The 16,557-nt window shown below is 40.6% G+C and overlaps 2 protein-coding genes across 4 annotated transcripts in view; both read right to left on the bottom strand.

Moving 5' to 3' along the window:
* Positions 1 to 10,400, bottom strand: part of kcnab2a (potassium voltage-gated channel subfamily A regulatory beta subunit 2a) — a 71,601-nt gene extending 61,201 nt beyond the window's left edge. For 2 of the 3 annotated variants that reach the window (XM_058631379.1, XM_058631381.1), the window contains exon 1: positions 2,674 to 2,982. The gene's annotated coding sequence lies outside the window, so the exon portion shown is untranslated. Of the gene's footprint in view, positions 1 to 2,673; positions 2,983 to 10,320 lie in introns of those variants that run through there. The other variant, XM_058631380.1, reaches the window with a different exon arrangement.
* A 254-nt stretch (positions 10,401 to 10,654) lies between these two features.
* park7 (parkinson protein 7) lies at positions 10,655 to 16,557 on the bottom strand. Its single transcript, XM_058631384.1, has 6 exons — positions 16,352 to 16,557; positions 15,697 to 15,798; positions 14,053 to 14,112; positions 12,931 to 13,000; positions 11,459 to 11,545; positions 10,655 to 11,117 (listed from the first exon to the last, which is right to left on the bottom strand). The coding sequence occupies exons 1-6, from the start codon at positions 16,439 to 16,441 to the stop codon at positions 10,957 to 10,959; spliced, it is 570 nt and encodes a 189-aa protein (XP_058487367.1). The 5' UTR covers positions 16,442 to 16,557; the 3' UTR covers positions 10,655 to 10,956.

Genomic DNA, 16,557 nt, shown 5'->3' with positions numbered 1-16,557 from the left:
AGATCCTTTAAATTCACTAAATTGGCCTTTAACTATTATATACACAAATACAGACATTGAAAACTTAAAGATATGATAATAGATTTCAACATGGATAGAACATAGAACCATCAAAAATAGAAAATATACATTAAACCCTTTGGAATTACCAAAGTGTTGTTGTTTCAACTTCAACTAATAGTCCAACCCTAACGTCTTTTTTAGTCTACCTTCTTAATTTGGTGTATATTGGTATACCGCAAATGTCCACCATTTGCACTAAATAAAGACACGACCCCAAATACCTGAGTCATCACAAACAGCACAATGACTCAGTCTGTGTTAAATTGTTACTCACACTTGCAATACTTTTGCTGTCATTCATATGGACTGTTGGTGAAGTGTTGCTGTGTATCATCATTTGTCTACTCTCACAAATTATATATTACACCAATATCTGTAAATGATAGAACTGACCTACTCACCCATCATGATCGTTTCAAACCAATCACACGTCATATGCTGTTCTCATCACTCAGACCAGTTAACACTATTATTAACCAACCAGCACACTAATCAGCACAGTGTGGGAATATTTCTGTAGTAACCGTCTCCATAGCAGGGATTTAATTTATTAAGTTACGCACTATACACACACGTCATCTGCAACAGAGCAAAGGCATGACAGACCAAACAAAAACTAGATAAAATTAGCTGTTTTCACTGAAAGATCTAGAATATGAACATACTTTGGATGTTTGCATCAGCCAATAAAGTTATCACGTCTGTCATGGTTGTTATTGTGTAGATGACGAGCGGCAAAGGCAGGTGACAAAAGTCAATGACGGTGACTCGTTCAAAACGTGTCTTTTTCTTTTTTTTTGCAGTTTAAAATGGTTCCACTTGCTTTACATTTTAATGCTCAAATTGCAGTCAGCTTGACATCAACACATTTGTGTTGGGGGGAAAAGACGCCACTGGATGACACAGCCAGCATATAATCTTTTTTTTTCATTTCCAGAAATACTGACAAACCACACTGAACCTGAGATGTCAAAAGTCCCAATATTTTGTGTGTTTACAACACGCCCGCAAAAGTGCACAGCGAGGACGAGGAGGCTGCTGTCTGCAAGAACTGTAGGGAAAAGCACCGTGGCTGTGCAACATCTTAGAAGCAACTGTATTGTACGTTATTTAAATAGTAGTCAGTCGAGGGTTTGCAACATTGAATCATATATTTAAGCACATACCAACTTTTGTTTGTTTTTTCCCATACATGCAAACAGAAGAACACTAATATTAGAGACAAGAGACTACACAAAAGAGCTGTTACTGGTGACAACGGGACCACAAACGCACAATATATCAATACAAGAAAGAAGATGCAGTCAAAATGTCTCTTTTCATGCGGTGATGAAAAGTATTGTTGTGACAGTACCAGTATCTGCTTTGTTTTTCCACCACAGCTAGTATAAAGAAGAACATCAAAGCCACTTCCCTTCTGCACATTTAAAAAAGAATAATCGCCCTTAATGCTTTCATTGGATATCAGACATTTCTTTGACTGGATAAAAACAAGAGTGCAAGATAAATGCATTACTAAATATCTTGCTATAAGCCTACCTGCTGACAAATTATAGGTTAGTATGACATTAAAAGCAGCTCATTCACTCAAGGACAATGTCACTGCAGACATTTCAGAAAGTCACGTTTTTCCTGCAATATTGATGCATCAGCCCAGTGAAAGGACACACCAGCACATGAATCTGCCTTCTTTTCTCTTTGCTCTTCACAGAGCATTCAACAGCTTACTGCACCAAACTGAACCCCTGCAACCTGCCTCTCCTGTGCTTTGTTCTTGGACCGAAGCCCGTGGGTAGACAAACACTGAAGTGTGTACAAGCAAACACAGTCATGCAGAGAAACTGGCCCACAACAATCAGCCTCGGCATGAAAAACCCACATACAAACGCATTCAAATGACTCGGTAACACATTCGGTCAAGCACAGATGACTGTCACAACCTCTCAGCGACACACAACACAACACGGAGAGAACAGTTAAAGCCTCACTTCAGGGGTGTGTGTTGCGGTCTGTGGCAGCTGCAACAGATGGAACTACTACTGCAGCAGGAGCGGCAGCGCCAGTACGGTGAAAAAAGGAATCAGACCTCCTGTACGAGTATGCATGTGCACTCTGCACTCATATCTTTCACCATGGCAATTTTAACGTAGTTCTTTATATATTCTGAAAGTATGCGGCAAGAATTCAAAAGGACGGGGCATGCATCGAACATGACGAGCATTCAGACATAGATCGGTAATGGAGTAGAGACAGAAAAACAGAGAGCAGAATACATGTCAGAATAATGGAATGCAAAGGCTGTTTCTAATGCAGCAGCAGTGCTGACGGCACCAAGACCGTCAGGGAGATCTTGAGAGGTTGATATGCTACCTACTCGCTACCATAACTAGTGTGTGACAATGATTAACGCAGCTGCATACACATAGTACAGCATTTGCTCCCCAGTCGGAACAGACAAGCACAATCATCCCAACTCTCATAGACGGAGTGAAGTGAGGAGAGCGGCTGGGAGAGAGAGGGATGTGTGTGTGTGTGTGTGTGTGTGTGTGAGAGAGAGAGGGAGAGAGAGATGTAGCCTCAGACCTAGCGAAGATGCTCTTAAACACCCACCTCAGTCTGCTGCCGATTCCTGACGCAGTGAACCAGGGACTACAAGCAGAGTACAGGGGCTGTGATGGAGGAGCGGTGGCCAAAATCCAAGAGATTGAACAAGAAAACAGAGAGAGGAGCGGGAGGTGTGGAATGATAGGAGACTGGTGAATATGGAATCCTGTGAGGCAGAGACTATGTGCCTGAGTGAGATGAACATGTATGTCTGACATGAGAACAAACAGAAGAAAAAAAAGTGACGCAAGACAAACAGAAGAGGAATGGGAGCACAGGGGTGAGAAAGAAAGAGAGACACACACAGTGAGAAGAGATGTGTGAGCTTGGAGAGTCACTGAGCAGAGCAGATGGATTAAAGGAAATGCCCCTCCCTCTTTCCTCTACACACACACACACACACACTTCCCTTTGCACTGTCAGCATGCAAGAAGGTATGCATTCAGTAAAATGGTAAAAAAAAGTAATACAAAAAATAAGGGTGGGCCAGAGGAGGGTAAGCAAAAGGTAATTTTAAAACCAATGACATGACACTCCTTCCTCACACTAAAATGTATGGTTTCTACTTGCAGCTCAAAGTTAGTGACTGTGCAGTGCTGCCAACCTCTATGCAGATACTGAAAAAACAATGAGTAAGTCCTATTATGCCAGAATGCAAAACAGACAAGCACAGTATGGCACCTGCAGTCTGTATCAAGCACAAGCACTTTAGATCACACCTGTGTGTTGTCAGCGGTATCAGTGTAATGTGCTGGTTCTTATAAAAGGAACCCGTTTTAGCGTATTGTTCCTAATAAAGTGATCAGTATCAGTGTCATTCTCCTCATAAAGCATCTCACGTCTTCATATTACAGTAACCACGCTTAAAGTCTATAGGCCCCTTTACACAATCTATAGGGCACGGTCTAAGTGCGTGGCCAGAGTGCATTAGTGTGTGTATGACTCCAATTTTGCTAGTTACACTGTGTCTGTGCCCTCTTAAGCGCTGTGCATAAAAGCAGTGCAGTCCCCTCCCCACGCTAATGGGTACTCGGGCCTTGGAGGGTTGACCCTCCGTCTACCAGTCCTCTGTCCCATCAACAGCTCCATTAGACTGCACACGGTAAGGGATTGCACCAACGTTCAACATGCATACATACAACAACCCTCTGTAACAAGCCTTGAGTGTATAGCATTGTGAACCTGCCTTTGTAGGTGCGTTTAATGTGCCTTTTATATAAGAATGAAAATACTGTGCCACTGAATTGAGACATGAATTTCACCTACTTTTAAGGCCAACACAACCACGGCTGCAAGTGTGTTTGCCATCTACACAATCAGGGTGCTGGGTGTGAACATAACAACTGCTTCAGTTTGACAATATAAGTCGATATAAGTCCAATCTAGTCATTTAACTCGTTAAAAAGATATTTGAACTAATGCATTTTCCACCTTGCTTTAACCAGCCATGTCAGATACAAAATGGTACGACTGTGTGGCCGACATTTGCAGCCTTCACTTCCTTGTCACATGACGGTGGTGTTGGGCATCTCTCTTTCCAATATATTGCCAGCATTTACTTCAAAATTAAGCTTTAGAGTTTGAAAAACTATAAAGTACAAAAAAGTAAAAACTACTTTTTTACTTTTGACAATATATGATCCAGTGATTTTGGCCGTTCTCAGACCAATTTCCCGATATGGAGCATCGGATCAACTCATCCCCATGGGTAACTGACTCATGCAGTTTAGAGGGTGAGAGTGAAACAGACTGGAAAGATGCTACATTTTACCACTGCACTATAAAAACCCCTCACATGGTGTGTGGCCCAAATATGTAGATGATTAACATATGTTGTAAGATACAGTGCTTCACACATTTATTAGACAACCACCCAAAGCCACAGCACGGGTAATTATAAAAAGCTTTTTTTACATTTCTGTAATGCTTAATACCCCAGTATGAAGAAGCTCTTTTAATGCTAAAACATAATTATTATTGTTATCCATGAATTATTTCTTGATTAATATGTCAAATTATAGTTATTTACTTGCATACTTGAAGAGAAAAAATTGTTTTAGTGGTTGAATGTTATGCTTAATTTCTGACCTCTCAGAGAAGAAGCCCACTGAGCAGCCTCAAATTTGTTCAAGTTTTTGAAAGATTTCTAAAATATTTTTGTTTTCTCGTTTTTAATGACAAATTTAATGTGCCCTTGGATACATACTCCGACTTACTCCCCCGAATATTTGAATTGTAACTGAGGATTTAAGATTCTATTCATCACATGCATGTAATCCTAGCACAAATCTGCTGTAAAAACCACTGCTCTCAAAACGCAGATGGAAGTTTCCATGACGTTATAAATAGCATTATGAAACAGACTACTCTTTGAAAATTGAATGAAGGATGCGAGCAAGAAAAAGACAGAGTGGGTGGGCAGCAATGGTGTAACTAAAGGCAGTTCAGCAGGTGCAGCCGCACCGGGGGCCCATGCAGATGGGGGGCCCATGGGGAGAGGCGGGCCTGGGATTTATAATTTATGCTGTGCTCCGGATTATTATAGAGGGGTGGAACACAACCACCCCTCTATAATAATGCACGGGTGAAGGGTGTGAGAGATTGGGGCACCTGTGAATGAAAATTTAACTCCATGAGTCCTCTCAGTTACATGTTGGGAGCCTGTGTGGTGTATGAACAGTGGAAACTCCACCACACCATTGATGCGCAGCTGGAGAAGGACACGCATAAAGCTGCGCTCTTTTGGAGAGAACTGCTGGAGCGGATTTGTGAGTGAATGTGACACTTACACTGGCTACTTGCAACTTATCCTTTCGGGGAAGATTTCTTGCAATTGTCGAGCAGCTGGCAGGTCTTTCCCCTGTGCTGCAAGAGCTGATCAAACGGCACAAGGGGTCAGTTAAATACCTCCGCCCCGCCATCCAGAACAAGCTCATATACATTTTGTCACAGCATGTTCAGCAGGACATCACGGCTAAAATAAACCAAGCACCTTTTTCTCCCCAGTGATGATGGATTAATGGTGGTGAGCTGCTTTGCCTTGTGTTACTTGTTCACCAGCTCACTTTGTTGTCAAAGTGAGCTGGTGACCTGTGTGTATGACCAATATAAGGCAAACATGTGCTCTACAGACTTCATATTATTAAATGACTGCTTGCCTATTTAACCAGTAGGAATGTGGTTATTAAGTTATTGCACACGGTTAATTTTATTAAGTCATTAAGATCTCAGACAATCTAAACCGCCCTAATGAGACAAAGTCAGCCATGATAACAGCCATAATGGGTGGCATAACTACTATGATGGGGAATGAAAAATCCACAAAACATGGCATTCTCTATAATCCCTCCACCTCGAAGAAACACTATCCCGATCTACCACTGTAGTTATTTGCTCTCGGTATGACGCTCAGATCAGTTTCCTCTAACTTTATGTTAATGGTTTGCCTTGCCCTGTGTGTGCATGCATGCATTGCAGAGAGCCTGAGGGGACAGCCTTAGCATCACTGTTGCGCACCACTGTCACTGGCCATTTCCCTCCGAGCTCAGTCACACAGCATCTCCAGCTTCTGCTTCCAGCCAGACTGCAGCTCCACAGCTCGCTCCTTCAATCGTGACACTGAGCATGGCATGGTGTCTACCAGACATAGCATAGCAAGAGACCATCATCTACATCCATGACATATGTTGATAGCACATCCACACATACTTCTTTCAGTCCTCATTTTATGACATTTAATATATTTGTTTGGAAAATTCATGAAATTGTATGATTCTGTCCACATACACTTGTGAACACACCATCAAACATGGCTGTCCAAACCTCCTAAACCATCAACTTTATATTCAAAACTGTCAGGACTGGGTACATGCCGTATGACTAAGCAGTAAGCATGCTGCCTGCATGTTAAAGGGAGTATTTAGCATACTCAATATCCATTAATGTTAACTCATGTCTGCAGTTATTAATGCTTGAGGCTCCAAAAGTAACAGTAGCAACCGTCTTTCTTTCCCTACATGTACGTAAAACAATGTTTTATGAACTTTTATCTGCTTTAAAAAGGCCTGAGACATCCAGACTGACTGCAAACATCTCACTAAGTGTCTCACCAATTAGTCAGAACCTTCTTGTCTTAAGCCATCCTTCTAAAATGTTGTTTAAAGTCACAGGCGGTACATTCCTCAAAAAGTATTGCAGACTACAAATGCATGTAAAACTGTTATCTGTTGACATTCATATAATTAACCATTGAGCAAAGGGATTTCAGTAAGAATTCATGTATCAAAACGGAGACAGCACATTATTATCACTCTAGATAACATATAACACTTAACACAACCGTTGTCATGGGGTTGGTTATTCTTTCTAACCATACCGAGTAGACCGAGGTCCTATGAGTATTGCAGAGGAGAGGACCATTAGCATTAGGCTTTTAGCACGGCACTCTCTGCACAGTCACATTGGGATTACTATAGAGAACAGAGCAAGTCACAGGCATCAAGTAAAAACAATTACATGCTCCGAGAGACAAGTCTGTAAACTTATAAAAACACAGAAAGTAAAACAATCCTAAATCATCTCCTGATTTGACAGATGCATGTTAAGTCACAGGAACAACAGATATTAAACTTGCCCAATTGGACATAGTGAGCCGGTAACAGTATCAGACTGACACAGAGGAGGGAGATGATACCAGTATTACACTGAGAAAATCTAAAAAGGTATGTAAGGGAAATGCCTTGATTGGTTTACACTCTGTGGCTAACTTCCCATTATGTTGCAAAAATAAAACATTTATCCAGGGAAAAGTAGAAAGTACAGCATAAGTAACAACTACTGGCTGTGGGGAGTCATAAAAAAACAAAACAACAACATATGAATCCCAATTGGATCTGTTCTTGACAAGAGACTATAAATTATGTGATTACCAGTTATTCCAGGACTGAAGAGTCTTCAGCGATAGCAAATTTAATACTTAGTAACTACACTATGGGTAAACAATATTTTACTATTTATTCTGTTGTGTAATGCCAGTGACATTAACGTCACATGATTTAAGAATGAAGTCAAGTTATCCTATGACTTGATTTTACCCTAGAGTAGTGATTCCCAAATTGTGGCCATGACAATACTGCAGGTGGGCTGTTAAAGGTCATTAAATATAAATATTTTCATTTGTTGCAATCAATTGCTGTACAATGTGTACGATATATTTTAAGAAATACTTTTAAAAGGAATAAAACAAAGCCATGGCATTTAAATTATGTGTTATTTTTATTTTATCTGACCTAATATCTATATCGATATTCTGACATTTTATGTGTAATTATCTAGTGCCAGCCCACCAGCCAGCATACAGGCCTAATATTTCAGTATTTGCACTCAGTGTTAATTTGTTAATTGTCATTTGTGTTGACGGATAATTACACACTTTTGAGAGTGAGCACATTGTTGTGAAGCCAAACCTTTCAAATACTACATGGAGCACAGCTATACTAACCATATGCATGTGCTAAAGTGTGGTGGACTGATTATTAACCTGCACTTAATTTCTGTATCCCATGTACACATGAAAACCATAACATATATGGGAGTTGTTGATCCTAGTCTCATGTGTTGATCAGAGTTGGGGTTTAAGGTTTGGTTGGGCCTTTGGGATTTTCAGATTTCAAAGCAGTCCCCCCGGTACTTTTACGTTTGGGAATGGCTGCCCCGAGGACCAGAATGTCCCAAAACGTAACTGCTCAATTTGAAGAATCTAAGTCAACAGACGATGGGTCTTCAACTGGTGATTTAAATCTTCATTTTTCGGGGGGTCAGCCTGTTGATTTGTGACAAAATCAAAGTGACTTTCAAACTGCCTATTACCTTGCTGAAGCAGTTGGGGCAAGAAAATTCAGTGTCCATTGCATGCAGGCCATTGCAAGTAGGGGATTTAATCAGGGGATGCAAAGTGCAGCACTCTAATTACATCATTAGCTAAACCAATGACTCAGTCATAGTGACTACTGCCTTACCCCCCCACCCCCCCCCCCCCCCACACACACAGCTCCCTCTTCTGCCCTATCCAGAAATAGGGAGTCGAGCCTCAAGCTCTTCACTGTACAGCTGCTCAAGCAGAATAATGCAAACATGTTATGTGCAACAGTGCAAAATGTTGACGTTCCAGAAATATCCAATTGAAAAACATACCATGAATAGGACTGCTATACAACCGTCATTGAGACACAATTTAAACACTCATTTTAGTATTCCAGGGAGCGTGAATGATTTGTGCTTTACTTTGAAACACAAATATTAGCTCTGGGACACAATGAAGTGATGTTACATCAAAAAACTAACATCTTAGGACAAACAGTGAGCCCAGGCATTTACAGCTGTGCACCCAGAGGTAATAATTGAACAGGTGGGCACTCATTTGGATGATTTGGCAGTATGTCATTCTAACGGAAAGCAATATTCTCTCCTCTTTTATTGCCTCACCTCACTGGAAAAGGCCACTCTGGTTGTCCTCCTACAGAATTTGAGTGACACTAGCCATTTATTCGGCATGCTTTGCACAGGATGACTAAGAGGTGGCTTCCGAGCAACTGAAATGCTGCCGACCAGCAAAGAACTTGCACTACATTTCCTGTCTATGTAAAATGAGAGAGGTGATGATAGCACCTCTTGTGCTCTTCCTGTTTCAAAGAACTCAAGTAAGAAAGAAGAGCATGTTCTTGACAGGCCTTGAGTTAAGAGGTTATGTCTACGATGAAGCCAAAGCCATGTTGCAAAATGCTGCTCCAGGGCAGTCAGGTAAACTAATAATAATATTATTATTTTTTTAAAAACGTCTTTACACTTCAAAAGCTATTAAAATATTTGAAAAATAAATAAACACAGGTGATAAAATACACAATATAAATGTAACTACATACATTATTATAAGCAATAAAACATCAGAACATACTCCACAATAAAATGTAAGGACATACAGCACAGCTATAGCGAGAATAAGGACTTATATGTATAAAAAACGTAATTAATGATGTTATGTGTGTTACTATGATCTTGTCAGTCCATAGTGTTTGACTGAGTTTCTTTCCTCTGCTGTCACGGAGATGTCACGGGCTAGAGGCGGAAGTAACCTGGCCTCTGCCGCACTGTATTAGCTACAGTCAGTGAATGCAGCACAGTTTGACTGCAGCTGCTGCTGAGGATGGAGAGCAGTGGGCACTGACGTCTCCATGTCTGCGTACATCTGTAGAACGATCGCACGGCTGTTTGTCTGCGTCCCGTCTCAAAAAAAAAGGAAGCAACGCCAGTGTTAATGACCGTTGTATCGGGTAAACGTTGCACACCAGACCGGCGTATGCCAATACGTTTAGCCGGGAATTGCGGCTTACTTCAGGCACAGCACTCCAGCATACACCACCGTCAGCGTCTTCCAAACACACACACACTCACTTAAACACAGTGATTAATACGTGTGTTGTCGCGTTTAAGTAGTCAATTGCGATGCCGTATTTGCTAGTTACCGTGATTAACGTGGCGTAAACTGTTTAAACAGCAGACACGGCAGTGTCACAGCGCAAGCACACCCAACGTACAAGCAACTCTGTCGTTGATAAATGTACAAACGTCTAAAATAGAACATTTCGACGCTCTTACCTTTGATGAAATCCGTCTCTTTCTTTCACAGTGAGCGTGTGCAGCTCTCTGGATTTTGTTGCTCTGACACAACTACCACGCGCTGCCTTAAAGCCCCGCCCACCGGGCTAGGCACGAGCCGCTACTGGTCAATCGGAATACAACTGCAGCCCGGCCGGGGCCTCTCATTAGCCAGGCTGTCTGCCAATCTATTCGGATTCCACTTCCCGCGTTCCAGGCAGCGCTCACAATACATTATACTTTGTAGCCTATATTTAGGCCTCAATAGAAGCCACTGCAGGCATGTGAAAACAAGCCACTGTGACCTCCAGTATTAATACACAGCAGACAGATGGACACATGAATGTTTTTAATGGCAAGTGTAACAAGAGAACAAGCCAGGACAATTAAGCAATTTGTGGGAAATTAAACAAAATCTATTTATCCATATTGTGTTTCAGTGACATAATGGTACACTTTAGTGCAGACTAAGAAAAGGAAGACAACAGAATCGCCAACATTTTCCCAGGGAGAATGATTAGTCACTATAGTGCCTTTGACTTTTTGTGCCAGCTACACTGGATTTGCTGTCTCAGTAGTGGTGAGCTTGTATAGCTGGCAGTGCTGTTTGCAGGCAGGAGGCGAACACAGCAACATTCAGTCTTTCATCATAAGCGGAGCCTTGACTTGAGCTACAACCTCAGTCCCCATAAGTTCCTCTACAATCGTCAGGGCAAACTCAAAGCTGGTTCCTGGCCCACGGCTGGTGATGTAATGTCCATCCTTCTGCACTCGAGCTTCTGAATATTTATAGTGGTCTAAAAAAACAACAGAAAAAAAAAAAACACAACACACACACACACAAAGATTATCACAACATGAGAGATTCAAGTGACAAGTTGACAAACACACAAGCCCTTCCTCGTAGATTAAGGCTATTTCAATTGACCCAGTTCTAGTATGTTCTGTCAAATTCCTGAATCACCTCTGAGTGGTGCACTCACCAAGACTGCACAGTGACATGATTGTCTTGAAGCAAGACGGAGCCATTACAGCGCCATCTGCTGCCCTTTACTACTAATTACAACTATGTTATGTTAAAGCGAACAGCAGTGTATCTAGTCTCATTTTTATGGTGGTGTATTTGTTTGCTTTTTACCTCCAGCCATCATCTTCTCCTTCATGGCAGGATGTGTCGTGACTGTGCTGCCGTAGCCGATGCCATGTGCCAGAAGAGCAGTGGGACCTATGAAAGGGCAAAAGCTGTTTAAGGGCCTTTCAACAGCCTCCTCCTACAAAGTGACACTTCAGAATGTTCTGTTGCTTGTATCAGTCCAGGTGTTTCACCTTGTGCAGGTTTTAAAAAGGTTAGCCAAGGTCAAGGCTAACATTACTGTGTCCTCAAATCTCTCCCTTCAAGCAAAACACAAAAGATAAAATCACTCAGCCAAGGAAAAACTGTGCCATTTGCCTTTAGAGATTGTATTTAGCAACATGAACAAATGTGTTGAGGGCAAAATATTTGATGACAACATGCTGTCCTTAAGGTGTCCTCGAGTGTTCCATTGTTTTCCAAGTATATAAACACATCCAGTATACAGTTTCAACCTCAGATCCAAAGAGAGAAGGAGAGAAAAGGAGTGGTGGAAGACACTGCTGCAGCATTAACTTTGGTAGTGTCCTAGCACTGCAGTGAGCTCATACAAAAACTGTTAATAAATAGAAAGATATTGATTATGCTTCTTGGCTGTCGTCCCATGCAGTCTAAAGATTACACTTTCCCCTGGCACAACAGCAGACTGCCAGTTAAAGCCAAGCTACTCTTGTTACAAATAGTCCCCACCCAAAGGACACCAGTCTGGCACAGTGAGAGCGAGAGAGACCTTCTGAGAAGCAGAGTCAGATGAGGAGTGTCTGTGAAGGTTGTCACTCATGTTATTGGAGAGGAATAACATTTTTTTTTTCTGTAGTTTTTTGTGAGCATGACCAAATTATCACATACCTCAAAAAGATGAAATGTATAATGATTCACCTAGCCTGATATTTTTTTTTATTCTTTTTTGCACCTTATTATGAATCTGGTTTTCAATCAAATCCTTTTTGGAGAGAGGTTTTTTTTCCACACGGCAAGATCATTTTCATGCTCGGGCAAAAATAATAAGTCTTGCAAGGAGCCCTCACGCTGGCAGGTTCATTAAACCATATATTCCAGAGAGGATTTCAGTCATTTTCTAGGACACCCTTCAATCCACTTTGCCGCACTGGTCCCCCGTCCTATTCAAAATGTCCTTCCAGTGTCCTTTTCTCCCGACACAGAGGTTGTCAAACAAATGAGCTTGAGAGGTCATTCAGGGACAGTTATTAATCAAACACACACACTTTTCTTTGCAAATGCCAAAAGGTCACTAATGACCAAAATCCCATATACAATATCGCCCGGTTATGTTGAAAACCAAACTATCATGTTGTTTCTAGTCAAAAATGTTACAGAACACATAAGGATAATTTATTGCTAAATGAATTATCATTAAATCTAATTAATTAAAAGCACAAGTTAGTCAACAAGAAGTGCATGAATAACAGAAGCTGGCCCTGTATGTGACGACTTTGGTTTGTTTTCAAATACTGTACCTGCACAGATGGCTGCAATCAGGCCTTTTCTGCCATCTTGTTCTTTCAGCACCTCTTTAACAACAGGAGACTGGAAAGAGAGCACGGGAAGCAGATGCTGTGTGAGTCATTTGCAGGCCATGTGATCACTCTGTGTATAATTATGAAAACAAACTGACAACATTTTCAACGGAAGAGAGAATAATGTCATAAATAGAAACAGTAATTCTGCTGCACTCTCAATTCTGATTAAATGTATTTTCTTTATGAAGGTATTATCAACCATCGACACCAGAAACAATACATATGAATTTGAATAATGAGGACACATTTTCATCCAGTTTTTATGCTGATCTTGTTCAGGAAACATGGGCCTATGGTCTATCTCAAAACAGGAGGAAATCATTTAATAATTAACATTTAAAGCTGCTCTCAGTGATGTCATCTTTCGGCCAACTTTTGAGTTAAATCCAAGTTAAGTTTAGATCAAGAACTTTGTTTTTATTGTGTGATACAAAACTGTATTCTGCTGTATTATACCTGATCAGCAATTACTTTCAGTGTTTCAGTTTGAGTAAAACATCTGTATTAACACACCAAATGGCTGATACTTTTCTTATTGTTATTTAACAATAATAATGCAAAGTTTAACATCTCTTTCACATCACCAAATGACTGACCTATCTAGGGCTGCAATTATATTATAATTATTAATCAATTACTGAATCAACCAGTAGCTATTTTGAGAATTAATTAATCGGTTTGAGTTTTTTTAATAAATAAAACAAGCTTCTTGATTTTTCAGCTTCTTAAATGTGAATATTTTCTCATTTCTTTCCTCCATATAACAAGGAAATCATTTTGGTCTGTGGACAAAACAAGACATTGAGAACATCATCGAGGTTGTGGGAAACATAGATCCATATTTATCTATGGTAAGGGAAATTAACACGGGAATGGAACACAAGCAGTTCAAGTGTGGAGAGAGAGACAGAGAGAGAGACAGAGACAGAGAGACAGAGAGAGAGAAAGAAAGAGAGGGAAAGAAAGAGAGAGAAAGAAAGAAGAGAGAGAGAGAGAGAGAGAGAGAGAGAGAGAGAGAGAGAGAGAGAGAGAGAGAGAGAGAGTGTTTGTTTTTCTCACCTCTGCCAGATTCTGGGCCCCTGGCATTCCCCCTGGCAGAAGCACCACATCATAAGGACCCTGAGGAACAGACCATAATAAATGCAAACTGAAAACCTTTGACATTGTAGGAACGTTGTTATCATTTTGACAAATAAAACATACACACAATACAGAAAAATGATTTAAAATATCTAAAAATATTTTTGAAAAAAAAGCAATAAAGGCCATATCCACGTTTTAGCCATGCACATTATATCAATATATGGTAACGTCCGTCTTTAGTAGATACATGAGGTCAGTTATTACAGTGAAAATGCTTTCTGTAGCATGTAGCCACATCAAGCCACGTCTTTCTATTTTTGATTTATGAATTTTCATCCACTCGTGCACTAAATCACCTCAGGTTCTGAGATATTTTTAGAACCGTTGCAGCAGCAGCACACAGCATGTTTAGAATCAGCCCAAAGATTTTCAGATAATGTTCATGTTAGAGGATTGTGAGGATCTTTTCAAGCAGCTTGTGTTTGTTAAAAGGTAGTTCATGGTGGATTTTGAGGTTTGCTTTGGATCGTCTTAGAAACCTGTCTGTCTCTCTCTCGCTCTCTGTCAGTCTTGACTGCATTTGACTGCACAACATGTACATAGATTAGGCAAAAAAAAAGGATTAGACTTTGGTGATATTTGTGGTTTTTACCCTTGCAGGATCGAGGAGTGTAGTAGGGGCGGGCGAATTAGTCCAAATATTGATATTGACTATCAATATCAAAGACAGTATTAGTATCAGATCAATACTAGCGTGATCAGATAGATAATTTTGTTAAATTTTCTCCTCTCTACATTCAGTAAATAATTCAATTCCCTCAGGCGATCTGACCGAGTACAACTCCTCTTATCTTAGGCCAGAAAATGACATTGCAAAATGCAATTTTTGTAAAAAAGTAGAGTTACAGTGGCCTGTGTTTTACTATGTTGTTGTTTCTGAACAAAAACCTTAGACTGAAGTAAAGAAGAGTGTAAGTTATAAAACAAACATATGTCATGCTCGCAAACTGTATTCATAACTATAATATTCTTTTGAGTGGATTATTCTGAGGTGTCATAGAGTGAGTTGCATAAGTTATAGCTTTGTTTATTGTTGTTTTGTGAACAAGTGTTGACTGTAACAGCTGTTTTTGTGTTTAGAATTCAGTTAAACCAATGAAAGCACAAAAATTCTCCTCTCCTCTCCAAAACAATGAGGCATGTGTTGTACATAAACAAACCCGTCCTGTAGCCTGCACTGTAGAACAACCCGCTGACGGCCCCCACTTTCTGATGAGTAGAAAGTATTGATATTGGTATCGATATCTGATTGATTTCAAATTCTGCAGTATCACACACCCCTAGCGTGTAGTGGCACTGTGTGTACCATGACTTTTAAATTCCGTTGTGCAATGCGAGTTGGACAATGACAATAACGTTTTTTCTGATTAAGGTTTGTACTCTCTGAATACTTACTCTAATTAATCTATTTTTTTTACAGAGAAGAAATAAAAGCTCATGTTTTATTGTCTGTTGTGTAGATGTTTGTGTCACATCTGTTAAATTCGAATGATACATTTGTTCTGGCTTTGTCAAACGTTGAACTATGCATAACACACAAATGCAGATGCAATGGCCAACCTTTTTTCTGGCATCTTCCAGACTGGCATCAGGACAGATCACCACGTTTCTGCTGCAATGGACTGGCTCTTTACCAATAAGTCCCGCAACCGTAACTTCAATCTATAGGTTCGGTGTGTGTCAAACAAACAAACAAACAAACAAACAAACAAAACAGAATGACAGGAGGGACAGAATTAGCATACATGTGGGACATGGTGGCAACCTGTTTGCGTATGACGTTTCAGAGACTCTCTTTCTACGCTATCAAATGGTGGCGCTGCACCGCCTTTCTCTGACATTTAACCTGACCTTTGTCCACACGGGTTATGTTAGTTAACCAAAGAGCTTATTAAATTATACGAAAAATAAAACATGTGACTGGTAAAGCAGTGATTGTCATCATTAGATCAAAGGTTAGCAGGTTTATCCACGCTAACGTTAGCTCTATACGCACATACTCAATTGTCTTCAAAAAGCTACCAATAAGATACTTCACTCATTATTATTATTATTATTATTATTATTGTTATTGTTGTGACCTGAACTACAGGACTGCTCAGTTTTAACTTAAACCAGCGAGTTACCTGCCCAAGCTTGTGTATTGCTCTGTGTCACTAGCATTAGCTAAGCTAGCTGCTAACACACGCAGCATGTCACAGACAGAGTTACAGACCCCGGCTCTGCGCATGATGTCCACGGGAATAACCGTTTCCATCTCCTCTGCACCTTTAGACAGAATCACTAACGCTCTCTTTACTGCCATGGCGACTGTGTGAGAGACAGCAGACGATTACACTGAAGACGAGTGCGAGTAACTTCCAGCAGGAGTTGGCATGTTCTAGAGCGAGGATTTGACAGGAGCAGGGTTGCCAGGTCTGC

The sequence above is a fragment of the Solea solea genome, chromosome 6, assembly GCF_958295425.1.
Source record: "Solea solea chromosome 6, fSolSol10.1, whole genome shotgun sequence".
NCBI classification, from domain to species: Eukaryota; Metazoa; Chordata; class Actinopteri; order Pleuronectiformes; family Soleidae; genus Solea; species Solea solea.
This window is presented reverse-complemented; position numbering and strand designations above follow the sequence as displayed.

What these genes read in the sequence shown, in the direction of transcription:
- park7 (XM_058631384.1), bottom strand. Translation starts at nt 16,441, where the DNA reads ATGGCAGTAAAGAGAGCGTTAGTGATTCTGTCTAAAGGTGCAGAGGAG. An exon ending in TGGAAGATGCCAGAAAAAAG is followed by an intron (nt 14,113 to 15,696) that starts GTTGGCCATTGC and finishes TCTGTTCCTCAG; the next exon opens with GGTCCTTATGATGTGGTGCT. An exon ending in GGGCCCAGAATCTGGCAGAG is followed by an intron (nt 13,001 to 14,052) that starts GTGAGAAAAACA and finishes CTCTCTTTCCAG; the next exon opens with TCTCCTGTTGTTAAAGAGGT.